General features: G+C 40.0%; 2 protein-coding genes across 2 annotated transcripts in view; one reads left to right on the top strand and one right to left on the bottom strand.

Moving 5' to 3' along the window:
* The first annotated feature begins 608 nt into the window (after positions 1-608).
* LOC141345635 (WASP homolog-associated protein with actin, membranes and microtubules-like) lies at positions 609-4,193 on the top strand. The gene is made up of 3 exons (XM_073850520.1): positions 609-1,163; positions 1,284-1,677; positions 3,287-4,193. The coding sequence occupies exons 1-3, from the start codon at positions 1,101-1,103 to the stop codon at positions 3,565-3,567; spliced, it is 738 nt and encodes a 245-aa protein (XP_073706621.1). The 5' UTR covers positions 609-1,100; the 3' UTR covers positions 3,568-4,193.
* Positions 4,194-11,383: 7,190 nt separating this feature from the next.
* whamm (WASP homolog associated with actin, golgi membranes and microtubules) overlaps positions 11,384-12,500 on the bottom strand; it is a 10,348-nt gene continuing 9,231 nt past the window's right edge. The window contains exon 9 of the mRNA XM_073850266.1: positions 11,384-12,500. This exon is cut by the window's right edge and continues 38 nt beyond it. Coding sequence (XP_073706367.1) covers positions 12,350-12,500 — 151 coding nt within the window. The 3' untranslated portion in view covers positions 11,384-12,349.

Here is a 12,500-nt window from a genome sequence, read left to right as displayed (position 1 = left end):
CTGATTGTAGAGAACTCATCAGGATCCTGTGGTGTGGCACTGATGGCCGTCAAGGTTGGCGAGGTCTTTATTGATGATCCGCCTTGGAGCTCATCTGGTTGACATCCATGGCTATTGAAGTCATCTCCAGGTGGTGATCCATGATCTGAGCTGGATACGGACTGGATCCGGGGGACTGCAGTGACCATCTGATCCGGATACAGGCTGGATCTGGTGGCTACGGTGACCTCGGAATAAGAATGAAACAGACTAATATTAGCGTAGATGCCATTCTTTTTACGATGCAACGAGTGCATCAGATGTTATGGGAGGTGTTTTCGGTTCCGGTTGACCTAATTAATGCAGCCTAACAATCCTTTAACGGATTTGAATTATAGAAATGTGTTAATGATTTTATGTGTAAGCCAGGTTAAAGAGATGTGTGTGTGTGTGTGTGTGTGTGTGTAGTGAACTTTTGTGTAGTGTGTGTGTGTGTGTGTGTGTGTGTGTGTGTGTGTAGTGAACTTTTGTGTAGTGTGTGTGTGTGTGTGTGTGTGTGTGTGTGTGTGTAGTGAACTTTTGTGTAGTGTGTGTGTGTGTGTAGTGAACTTTTGTGTAGTGTGTGTGTGTGTGTGTGTGTGTAGTGAACTTTTGTGTAGTGTGTGTGTGTGTGTGTAGTGAACTTTTGTGTAGTGTGTGTGTGTTCTTGAATGTGGCAAATAAAATGTGGAATTTTACTTGGATTTAAATTCATATCGGAGGATTTGAAATTCATATATTTGTGTTTTTAAATAACACAATATTCAGTGTGAATCATCCATAAACGTAATCAAACACAAAGTGAGCTGCTTATGGAAAATTGTATTGAATTGATTCCATTATATCTAATAAATCGAGTGGATGAGCATTTCATTTCCCAGAATTCAGTTGGACTGGTGAAGTTTCAGTGTTTTATTTCTTCATGTTGAATTGTATTTTAGTTCCTGTCCCTGTCATTCTGTTTCCACATCCGATTCAAACTCACAGTCATGAACTGAGCCGGAGACGATTCCTCTCTAAGTGTGTGTTTCTCCTGTGTGTCTCATCAGAAGCGAGAGAAGAGGAGAACTGAGGAGGAGCAGATGAAGCAGTGGGTGGAGAATGAGAGAGCAAAGACGCTCAACAGACTGCGCTTCTTCAGAGAGGTGTGTGTGTGTGTGTGTGTGTGTGTGTGTGTGTGTGTGTGTGTACCTGTGTGTACCTGTGTGTGTATTGTTTTCAGCATGGCTTCACTCTTTGTTTCCTGTGTGTTTCTCTGAGTTTAGAGGCATCAGGGTCAGTACGTGTTACAGACGGCTCATGTAAAGCCAGTGTCACATGACTCCAGCAGAGATGACTCCTCCCAGCCCCTGTCAATCATCAGCCTGGGCCCGCAGAGCTCCACCCCCCACAGGAAGAGGCGGAGTCAGAAGCAGCGTGACATACCAGTGCAGATTCTACTGCCGCCTGGATCGGGATCAGCACAGCCGGACCAGACACCGCCGCCTCCTCCTCCTAATCCTCCTCCTCTTCTTCCTCCCCCTCCGCCTCCCCCTCCTCCAACCCTTCCTCCTCCTCCTCCTCCTCCTCCTCCTCCCCCTCCTCCAACCCTTCCTCCTCCTCCTGCCCCACGCATCAGTGAGAAGCTGCCCATCCGAAACACTCTAGAGCAGAATTCAGGTGAGTCTCACAAACTCCTGTATGATCCTGTATGAATTGTTTTATTGTTCAGATCTGTGAGGAGCCTCTCCAGTGACCAGATTCACAAAATCTAAAATTAAATCCTTAACTGCTGTTTTGTTTTATCTAAAAGGAAAGAGTTATGAATAGTTTATATATTCTCAAAAATACTTATTCTTTTCTAGTTTCTTGTACTGAAGTATATTAAGTTCTAATTAAATCTTCTTAAAGGGTTATGAATCCCACGTTTCAGCGCTGGCTAGCTCTCACCACAGACAATACTGACAACTTTGGGTTCAGACAGTTTCATTTCGCTCCCATCGAGTTTAAAACAAATAAATGCACAGCCATTTGCACTATGCAACAAAAATGTATATATGAACGCGCTGTTGAACCTCTAATAATTGTTAAGCCTTTATTTGCAGCGTTTATATAACCCTTTTGATGGGTTGTGCTCAAACTCACTTTATGAATGGATCGCATGTGCCAAACTCTTCACACACTCTTTCGATCCATGAACATTTTTCTCAGTTAATGTATGCAATCTCATAGTCACAGCAAATCAGCACATGCTGTCGTGAATAATTAAGTGAAGCGTCTTCTCATCGGATAAGAACACGCGGCGTCATGAATATTTATGAGACACCGACGCGAGTACTATAGTCCATCGCCGCGTCACAAACCGAAGATGAAAATGGCACAAAAGAGCTCAAAATTAAGCAGTTCTCTCTGACAGTTACTATTAACAGATGCTAACGTTGCTTTCTGTGATGTGCAACACAAACACTTCTGCTAATATCTGGGGTTTCATAACCCTTTAAGGTTAAGAGAACGTCTTAAATCCTCAACGTCTCAAGGTGCGTTCACACCGGACGCGAATGAAGCGGCAAGCGCGAGTGATTTACATGTTAAGTCAATGCAAAGACGCGCGAGTTCAAAAATCTGAACTTTGGCGAAAATCCGCGCCGCGGTAACCAATCAGGAGCTTGCTCTAGTAGTGACGGAGGCAGAAATCCGAAACAACAATGGCGGACAAAATCACCGTTGCTGTCTGTGGTTCCTCGGAGCTGTACGATACATCTTTGGACTTTTGTAGAAACAGGAATAAAAGGGATCTTGCTAGGAATAAAGTGAGGGAAGAGGTCGGACAATCTGGTTAGTTTTAAAAAACGCTCTTTACTCAATTTGACCTACATATACATACATATTGAGACTACAAGCAAGCTAAAGCTGGCAAATTGAGCTCATTCACCTATTTTACAACTACTTTCCCGCTGACGAGTGGCAGAAGCCCCTCCCTTGACGCGAATTCGCGTCTGTTGTGAAGAAAATTTTACCGCGCGAATAGCGCGTTTTTTCCGCGCAAGTCGCGTCCGGTGTGAACGCACCATCAGGCGTCACATTCAGGAGCAGCTGGAGGTGCTCAGAAAAGGCTTCTTAGCAGGACAAAGGTTAAGACCAGCTTAAAGTAGTGTTTGTCAAATAGACGGGTCAGACGACATCCGAGCGTGTCGTTTCAGCGACGGTCTCCGTTTCAGTTTAAGTTGAAATCTGAGACGTTTCTGTGTGAGTTTGAGCCGTTTGAGTGACTGACGTGTTTGTGACACAGGGTCGATGGACGAGCTGTTAGCGTCTCTGCAGCGCGGACAGAAACAGCTGCGGAAGGTCACGGTCAAGGCGGAGAGCGGCGACGCCAGGAACAGCCTGCTGTCGGCCATCCGTCAAGGAGTGACCCTGAAGAAAGTCCCGCCCTCCAGCGGCCCGACGCACAGCACCGACTCGGAGCTGGAGAAAAGCATCAAAGCCGCCATGATGAGGATGAAGAAGGTGTCTAACGACTCTGATGACGAAGAGCCGTCGGACACGCCGTCTGGAGACTGGGAGAGTTAAATGTCTGCCGTCAACCCGACGCCGATTCGGCCGCGATTTCCGATTGGCGCGGCTAACTTCCTTTGCCAAACTCTGGGGTTTTGCACTGACTCATAATAGGATTATAGAAATAATTTTCTGTGAGAATACAGCCAATTGCACTGAACGTTAGAAATGTATGAGTAACATTTGTGACTCTGATTGATCTGTGAACTTCATTAAAGTGCCTGATCGGGACAGGAGCCGCTCGTCTGTCTGCGTTTGACGGAAGGTCTGACTTACCCAGAATGCTTTTCTTTTCTTGGAAACCTTGGTCGTATCAAAGCCTCAACCAGTGATTCTCAAACTGTGGTAAATGCATGGAAATACACTAATATAATACAGTGCATTCAAAACTTTATTTTATTTAAATTATTACACTGTGTATTTTATTTCAAATATGTGAGTACGCCATCAGCCTTCTTCTTCGATGTCATGAGAAAATCCAGTCATTTGGAAAATCAGTCCATTGATTTAACACTGGCATGATATACTCTGATTTCTTCACAGAATTTTTAATAAAACAAGCAACAATAGGAACGTGAACTTAATTCTCTACTACTTCATACTGGAAACATGACACAATATTAAAAATATCAACCTCAGTTTATGACAGTTGTTCAACGTAATTGACCATCTTCACTGTGATGGGTGTGCAGTTGGGACCATCAATAATACATGTTTTAGCTTTATTATTTGCGTCAAGGTGTTTTGTATAGATCCATGAATTATTCCCCCATATTTATATCATATTGTCTAAGTCAGGTCACTGTTATTTATATAACACTTTTTTTTCTTCACAATATAGATTGTGTCAAAGCAGCTTTACAATATTAAACAGGATAATAGTGTGTCGAAGTAACCAAAACTCAATCGTTCTCCTCTGGCCAGAAGAAACCAGCAGTTTATTCAAGGCTGCAGCAAAGTCAGATTGTGCAGAGGACATGCTTCCTACACGTCCTGGGAAACCTGGAAAACTGATGACATGGAAAATGAGAGAAAATCTTGTAGTTGTCCTGGAAAATTATAAAAAAAAATGTGTTCTCCTTTAGCCAAGCCTGAAACAAATAATGCTAGTAGAAAATGTTTGAACTGCCGTAAAGTAAGACTGGGCAGTTTCTGCTTCAAAGCGAGATTAGCAATCAGCTCTGTTTTTGTTTTTTCATTTCAGCTGATCTCTGTTCTGGACTTGCACACAAACTGGATTGCAAGCATTTTCCAAAATGTCATTTGTGTGGAAATATTATGAAGTCTGTAATGGGACATTAACGAAGCTCAGAGATGCTGAAGACGAACACAAAGAGGAGAAAATACTGGCAAAGCTCACTGTTCACGATGCACGAAATATTGGTAGAAATTTGAATTGGGGGGTGTTTATATGAATGTATCTCTGAGGGGAACTCAGAAAAGCTTTGGTGGTATTTTCTTTTCATCTTGCCACTGTATTATCCATATTACAGTATTTAGGTGCTGTGTTTACAGCAGCACTGCTGTTCCATAAGCGCCACCTGCTGTCAGAGAGAGAGTTTGTGCTGTTTCCTGGATATATTTTTATGTAGCATAATTTCACAAAGATAAAGTTAGACCATTTTGTTTTTGCTTCAGATTTTGAAATTAGATCAGAAACTGCTCATGTATGTAGAATCTTTCTTTGGATCGTAGGGCTGGACGATACGGCCAAAATGTATATCATGATGTATTTCTTAATTTTGGTCTATACAATATAATTCCAATATCGATATGAACAATATTATATATATAAGAACGCCCACAACAGATGTCTATACAAACGTCTGAAAAATGAATTTGCCAAATCTATGAAACCTTCTTCTATAAAACTATATAATATTTTAGAAAAAAATGGTACAAATAAATTATTCACATTTTATTTGTATTTAGCCTTTATACAAACAAGAAATGTGAAATCACCATCAAATAAACATAAGACTTCCAGACTCACCTTATTAATATATTAACTAAACTACAGTATAACATAGGCTGATTATTCTTATAGATTGAAACAAAAGTGCTTTAGCCAGGATAAAGAATATGAAAAGAGTTCACCAAATTCATGATCTGCCAGTAGGAGGCACTTTTGGAGGCAGAAACATCAGTTTCCCCAGTAACAGCTGCTGCCAAATATATTGATATTGAATTATTGTCCAGTCCTATTAGATTGTGATTAAAATGCAGTAGTTATCTCTCATTTTAAATTAGATGTAAATAAATCTGCAGAAAGTTTGCCCTGTAATAGAGCAAAAAACATCTTGCTCATGTAATTATACTTTAATTCTGTCTCGTCTCTTGCTTAATAAAACGATTCTGGCCTTTTTTTAACGATACTCAATTTAGTACTCGCGATAGGCAGCTGCTTTCAAACACTTCCGTAAATATTTATGTCACTTTCTATGAACAGTGATATGCTATGGCCAATCAGAGCTGTTAGTCAGAATCGACTCATTTTTCACTTGAACCCTTTAAAATGAAAATATTTGAAAAATGTAATTTTTTCTTTAATATTATTGTTACCATGAATAATTAACTGATTTAATGTATTTTTATTTTCAAATGGGTAAATAAAATAATTTAATACTTCCAAAATATATTGTGTTGGTACTAAAACTGTTGTAATGTATAATTAAGAGCTCATATTAAAGAGCTGATTTTATAGATAAGTCATGGCCATAAACTGTATGTTTTTAAAGACTTCGTGAGAAAGGAATATATTACTTTGGGGGCGTTCTTCTTGTCTTTTATTTCCAGCATAATAAAAAAAAAGGCCTGGAAAAGTTCTGGAAAATAATCAGCGAAAAAGAGTGGGATCCCTGAGAGGACTCGTCTGGTTCCTGTGGTCTTGTGCTGATGGTCTTTGAGGTCTGTGCTGGAGATCTGTCTGCAGGACTCATCTAGTTTGACATGGTCCCGCTCACAGTCAGGGCTGTAGAGGTGGTCTCTCGTGTTGATCCTCCATCTGGTCTGGATCTGGGTGTCTGCAGTGACCATCTGATCTGGATACAGACTGGATCTGAGTGGCTACGAACTTTGACAGAAATCTGCTTTGACATTGGTGCTAAAAATATGGTTGTCTTTCAACTCCACTAGCGAGACTCGCTACATAGAAGGGATTGTATGGATCATGGATGAAGATTCACTGCAGTCAAACATTTATTACATCTGCTGTTCACCAGAGCCATTATGAGCTTGCGCTCCTGCAGGTCAACATCAAGAGTGGTTCGTTGGTGACTCAGAAACATTGATTCAGTTTTGAGTCAATAATTAAACCAATACAGAGCAGCTGAAGCACTTCAAACCGACGGGACACGAGTAACAAACACACCAGACTACTGTTCAGATGTTTGGAGACGGTAAGATGATTTAATGTTTCGAAAGATGTCTCTTCTGCTCACCAAGGCTGCATTTATTTGAAAAGTACAGTAAAATGATTAATATTCTGAAATCAATTTAAAAATACTGTGATGCGCAGCTGATTTTTCAGCATCATTACTCCAGTCTTCAGTTTCACACGATCCTTCAGAAATCATTCTAATATGCTGATTTACTGCTCAAATAAATTCAGATTATTATCAATGATGAAAGCCCAGTATTTTGTGGAAACCCTCATGCATTTTATTTTTTAAGATTCTCAAAGGAATAGTTCAAAAGAACAGCATTTATTTGAAAGAGAAATCTTTTGTCTTTACTGGCACTTTAGATCAATTTAATGTCTTTGCTGAATAAAAACATCCATTTATACCAAAAAATGTTCCCAAACTTTGATAGCCTATGGAGCAGAATACAATATTTGAAAGATGTTAGTGAAATAATTAAAATCTTCTGTTGTGGTGAATGTGTGTCAAGGCCTGTGTAACGAAACCTGAAGTGATACGGTACTTTATTAATAATTTTATTATTATTTGTGTTATTTTGTATATGGTTTGATTTTGTTAAACAAATGAAGTTATGGTTGGGGACTTTAATTATGACATCGAATGTACTGATGGTAGCAGATATATGACGTGTATTATAGTTTTAGATGTTAGGCAAAGGCAAGGAATGCTAAGCGAGGAACGCCAACAAGGCACGGGTTCACGGCTGATTCCAGCGAAAAGTGTTTGAATTCGCACAGAATGAATTAAGGTTGCTGCAAGATCTAGTGACAATCATTCAAATTCTGCTCAGAATTCTCTTATAAATAGCGCTGAGGTATGACAGAAAACCAGAGGTAACGCCAGCTTAAGCATAGTCGAATGTTATTACAGTATTTATTTCAGGGTTTGAACCTTTTGAGAGAGAAAATCAAGCACTTTTCAATAGCTTTTAAGCATTTTGCACAACCATTTCCAACACTTTAAAGCTCTTATGATCCAATTTGAATGTTATTTTGATGGCTAAAATATAATTTGTGGTAAACAAACACTTATATAAAATTAAAAATACATCAAATCACAATTATAACCAGTATATGGCAATAATAATCTGTATAGTTTATGCATATACAATTTATAGTTTATGTGAAGATTGTTTTAAAATCACATAAATTAAAAGTTATACATTTCAGAGCCTATTAAATGTTGAAAATATTGGCTTTTAATTATACTGTAATGTTGAATGTAAATGTTGAATTACATAATGTGTAAAACTGAGAGAAAATTCATTTAATAGAGACACCAGTAGCAGTCTTGATATCAATACTTCATTAATAATAGGTTACTTGGTAAAAAAAGATGCCATTAAACACATATTTAAAATATACTTTATGTTTTCTACCTTAATTTGAAGGTTCAGTGTGACTTATGACAAAATAAATATGCAATTAATCATGATTAATTACAGAAAAATGTGATTTTTTTTTTATTTGCTGATTGACAGACAGCCCCCTTGGCCCCCTTCAAATTTTCAGTTCAATAATCCGACCCTCAAATTAATCTAATTGAATAGCCCTGCTCTAAGTCAAAATCAAGAGTTCCCAGACTTTAAAGGAACACTCCACTTGTTTTGGAAATAGGCTCATTCTCCAACTCCCCCCGAGGTAATAAGTTGAGTTTTACCGTTTTGAAATCCATTCAGCCGTTCTCCTGTTCTGGTGATATCACTTTTAGCATAGCTTAGCATAGATCATTGAATCCTATTAGACCAATAGCATCGTGTTCAAAAATGACCAACGAGTTTCAATATTTGTCCTATTTAAAACTTGGCTCTTCTGTAGTTATATCGTGTACTAAGACCGGCGGAAAATGTAAAGCTGCGATTTTCTAGGCCGATAAGATTAGGAACTACACTTCCATTCCGGCATAATAGTCAAGGAAGTTTGCTGCCGTAATATGGCCGAAGCAGGCAGAATAATATCACGCAGTTCGGTCACCATTTCAAAAAGCCAGTCATATTGGCAGTTACCCAGCTGGGAACTAATTTCAGGTGCTGGATATCAACCAAGCGGAATCCTAATTGCGAAAAACTTGTGTATGCTCTGCTGGACTCCCAAAGCGATACCACCTTCGTCGAGCAAGAAATAAGTAATGCTCTAAGAGCACAATCAAGTCCAGTAAAACTGAAACCAACTGCCCTCAGTCAATGGCTCCTCCAGAGGTGATTGTTGGAAAGGATGACGAACCCTTTGCTGTACGAACTGATTTGGGATGGAGTATTGCAGGGTGTTCAGATATGATTTGCCTAAAGAAACCAGTCTATGTCACCGCCTTGCGGCCAAGGAACTTCTGAGGATGAAAGGTATAAGGAATTTATGAGTGAGATCATTCAAAGAGGAGATGCCGAGGAAGTGAATGATAGCGGTAAAAGAGGAGAAACATGGTATTTGCCTCACCACAGTGTCTTCCTTTCAAAAAAGCCCAATAAGTGGTATTCGATTGTTCAGCAAGGTTTAACGGTAATTCATTGAACGATCACTTGCTTCTTGGAAACAAGATCTTATTGACTAGCAAGAAATACGTATACCAAGAACATATGTACCTAACAGTTTTGGGAAAATTGTCAATTCTCAGACACTAGCACTTCTGGTTATGGTCAGTGCTCCTACTTGAGACTTTGCAACGAAGATGGAGATGTGCACTGTGCTTTAGTAATGAGAAGGTCAAGAGTATCGCCTCTGAAGGTCATAACGATTCCCAGACTAGAATCGACAGCTGCAGTCATTTCTGTTGAAGCAAGCAATGTGCTTAAAAGAGAACTAGATTATGTTGATGTGGAGGAATTATTTTGGACCGATTCAAAAGCAGTATTGGGATACATAAGGAATGAAGCTCGTAGGTTTCATACTTTCGTGGCAAATCATGTACAAAAGGTACAGCTTAGCATGACCCCACAACAATAGAGGTATGACCCTTCCAAAGAAAATCCTGCTGACCATGCCTCGAGAGGTCTAAATGTTCATCAATTGCTGTCATCAACCTGTTTTTTTGGCCCTAAGTTTTTATGGAAGAAAGATTGACCAAATCCTGATTTGCCAAGACATCAGTGGAGACTGGGCAGAGTAAAAGAGACTACCATTAGTACTGACGGACTTGTTAGAAAAGCCAGAATATGTCTAGGCGATTCAAAACTTGATATGAAAGGCAAACGTCTTAATAAACCATCAATGATTGAAAGGCCTATACAAAAACTGGTACTGTTGATGGAAACCAACTAGTGTCACTAGATCATTCTTTCTCAAGGGAGTGGAAATGTGTGCTTTGCATAAAATAGTTTTGTTTACTGTGAATTCTAGAGCGGTTATATCTGGAAATCATTCATGTCACTCATACACTGTATGACATGAATGTGATATGCTACTTTATTGTTTGTGGTTTGGAATTATTGGTGTTATTTTGCGTATGTTTTATTTGTATATAGTTTGATTTTGTTGAACAAAATAAGTTATGGTTGGGGACTTTAATTATGACATCGAATTTACTGAAAGTAGCAGATATATGACGTGTATTATAGTATTAGATGTTAAGCGAAGCACGCTAGGCAAGGAATGCTAAGCGAGGAACGCCAACAAGGCACGGGTTCACGGCTGACTCCCCAGTTGATGAGTTTAGCTCCTGGTTCAAGGGAGAACAAGGTAATCGTGATTTGTTCGTTTGGGGTTTCAACTTTCGTGATTCATTTGTTTTTTTATCTCTAGTTCTTACGGTGGTTCATGATGCTATATTGTGTGATGGCTCTACGGGATGTGAACAATAAATGAAGTTGATCCTTTTTAACCAGGACGCCTGATATCAGCATGATTGATCTGAATGATTGGCTTATTGATCAGATCATGACTTTAATAAAACTATGGTCTGTTTAAAGAGACTGGATGATCAGGTGATCATTTGGGGCTCTGATTTGATTTCAGGTGGTACGTCACTACTTCACCTGAAAATAGTGAGAATCACTGATCTACACCAACGGCTGGGAAAGTCAGAAAATGTTGCTGATGGAAGCTTCAATTCAGAAAGTCCAGATGATTCCACCAGAGAGAAGAGGAAAGCCCTGTGACTCGGTGTGTGTGTGTGTGTGTGTGTGTGTGTGTAGAACAGATGAAGGTTCCTGAGCATCACAGAACCCAGTGTTTCTATGGAAACAGGCTTCGTTGCGGTGACATCACAGAAATCTACTAACAACGATAAAACAACTATATGAACAAATGTATTCACATCTGGAGAACAGTATACTCTCACAATCAATAGCAGCCGTGTGTGGGATGCAGGTTGCCAAGGCAACACATCCTCTCACCAATCAGAGGGCGAGAGTGAGACGCCCACCGCCAGTTAGAGTCTCAAACATCAGAAATAACTACAGAAACGCTGAGATTCTTCATAAACTAGATTTCCACAATTATTTATTTTACAATTTTGATCAACAAAAGTGTTTTTTTTTTTTTTGCAGAAAGAGGGAAAAAAAGGCTCAAGTTTCCAGTAAGAGGTGTGTGTGTGTGTGTGTGTGTGTGTGTGTGTGTTTTAGAGGATGTTAAAGACACTCGCCCACATGAAACGCTCTATAATACACCAGCCACAACATTCAAACAGCATCAAGAAAAAAAAACTGAAAGGAACTGAGGAGAGAGTTGGGAAGCTCAAATGCTCCGATCACAGACTCAGGAAAGGCAGAGATTATTCTAAAAAAAGCACACATATAAATTATCCCATCACCTGAACAGTCACACACACACACACACACACACACACACACACACACACACACACAGAGAGCGGAGGAACACATCACAAACACTGCTGAGCACGACACACACATCTGCACCATACAAGCAAACTGCCTTCATCACAGCAGATACTTGGCTCATATTTTCATCAATCAGAATACGAATAATCTGAATGCGACACCATCTCAAAAACAGTTTTTAGAAACACAAACATACCAACAGAAGAAGAAGAAGAGGACAAGAGCGTCCTGCTGCCTGAGGCCAGTATTGCATGAGGAGCCGCTCGACGCCTCGCGTCAAACAGGACGCTTCTCATCTGAACATGAGAGGACAGTTTATGAGGGCTGGCGGAGACAGAGAGCGCCACCTTCAGGCACTTAGTGATTATGCAGTTCATGTGTGTTAGTGCATATCAGCGATTCCAAACGGCCCTGAGAGCTGCAGCGGTTAAATTCACCCTTCAGTCTGTGTGTGTGTGTCTAGTGTGTGTGTGTGTGTGAGAGAGAGAAACTCACTGACCATCAGTAGCCCTTAACCAGCAGTCAAAAGATCACAAACACACACACGTCAGGAGACAAACAGAGAGTGTGAGAGTGTGTGTGTGTGTGTGTGTGTCTGTGTTTAGTTATCAACGCCCAGTTTAGAAATGCCCTGACGAACTTCATGGAGCTCATCAATCTTCCCGTCCAGAACGTCCATGAACTTCTTGAGTTCGCTCTTGATGCTCTTCTGTTTCTGCTGACTGCCGTCGATCTCGCTCTGCAGAAGCGTC

The sequence above is a fragment of the Garra rufa genome, chromosome 11 (assembly GCF_049309525.1).
Source record: "Garra rufa chromosome 11, GarRuf1.0, whole genome shotgun sequence".
Taxonomy (NCBI): Eukaryota; Metazoa; Chordata; class Actinopteri; order Cypriniformes; family Cyprinidae; genus Garra; species Garra rufa.
This window is presented reverse-complemented; position numbering and strand designations above follow the sequence as displayed.

Coding starts and splice junctions, on each gene's coding strand:
- LOC141345635 (XM_073850520.1), top strand. CDS start 1,101: ATGAAGCAGTGGGTGGAGAATGAGAGAGCAAAGACGCTCAACAGACTG. Junction 1,164..1,283: donor GACTGCGCTTCTTCAGAGAG/GTGTGTGTGTGT, acceptor CTCTGAGTTTAG/AGGCATCAGGGTCAGTACGT. Junction 1,678..3,286: donor CACTCTAGAGCAGAATTCAG/GTGAGTCTCACA, acceptor TTTGTGACACAG/GGTCGATGGACGAGCTGTTA.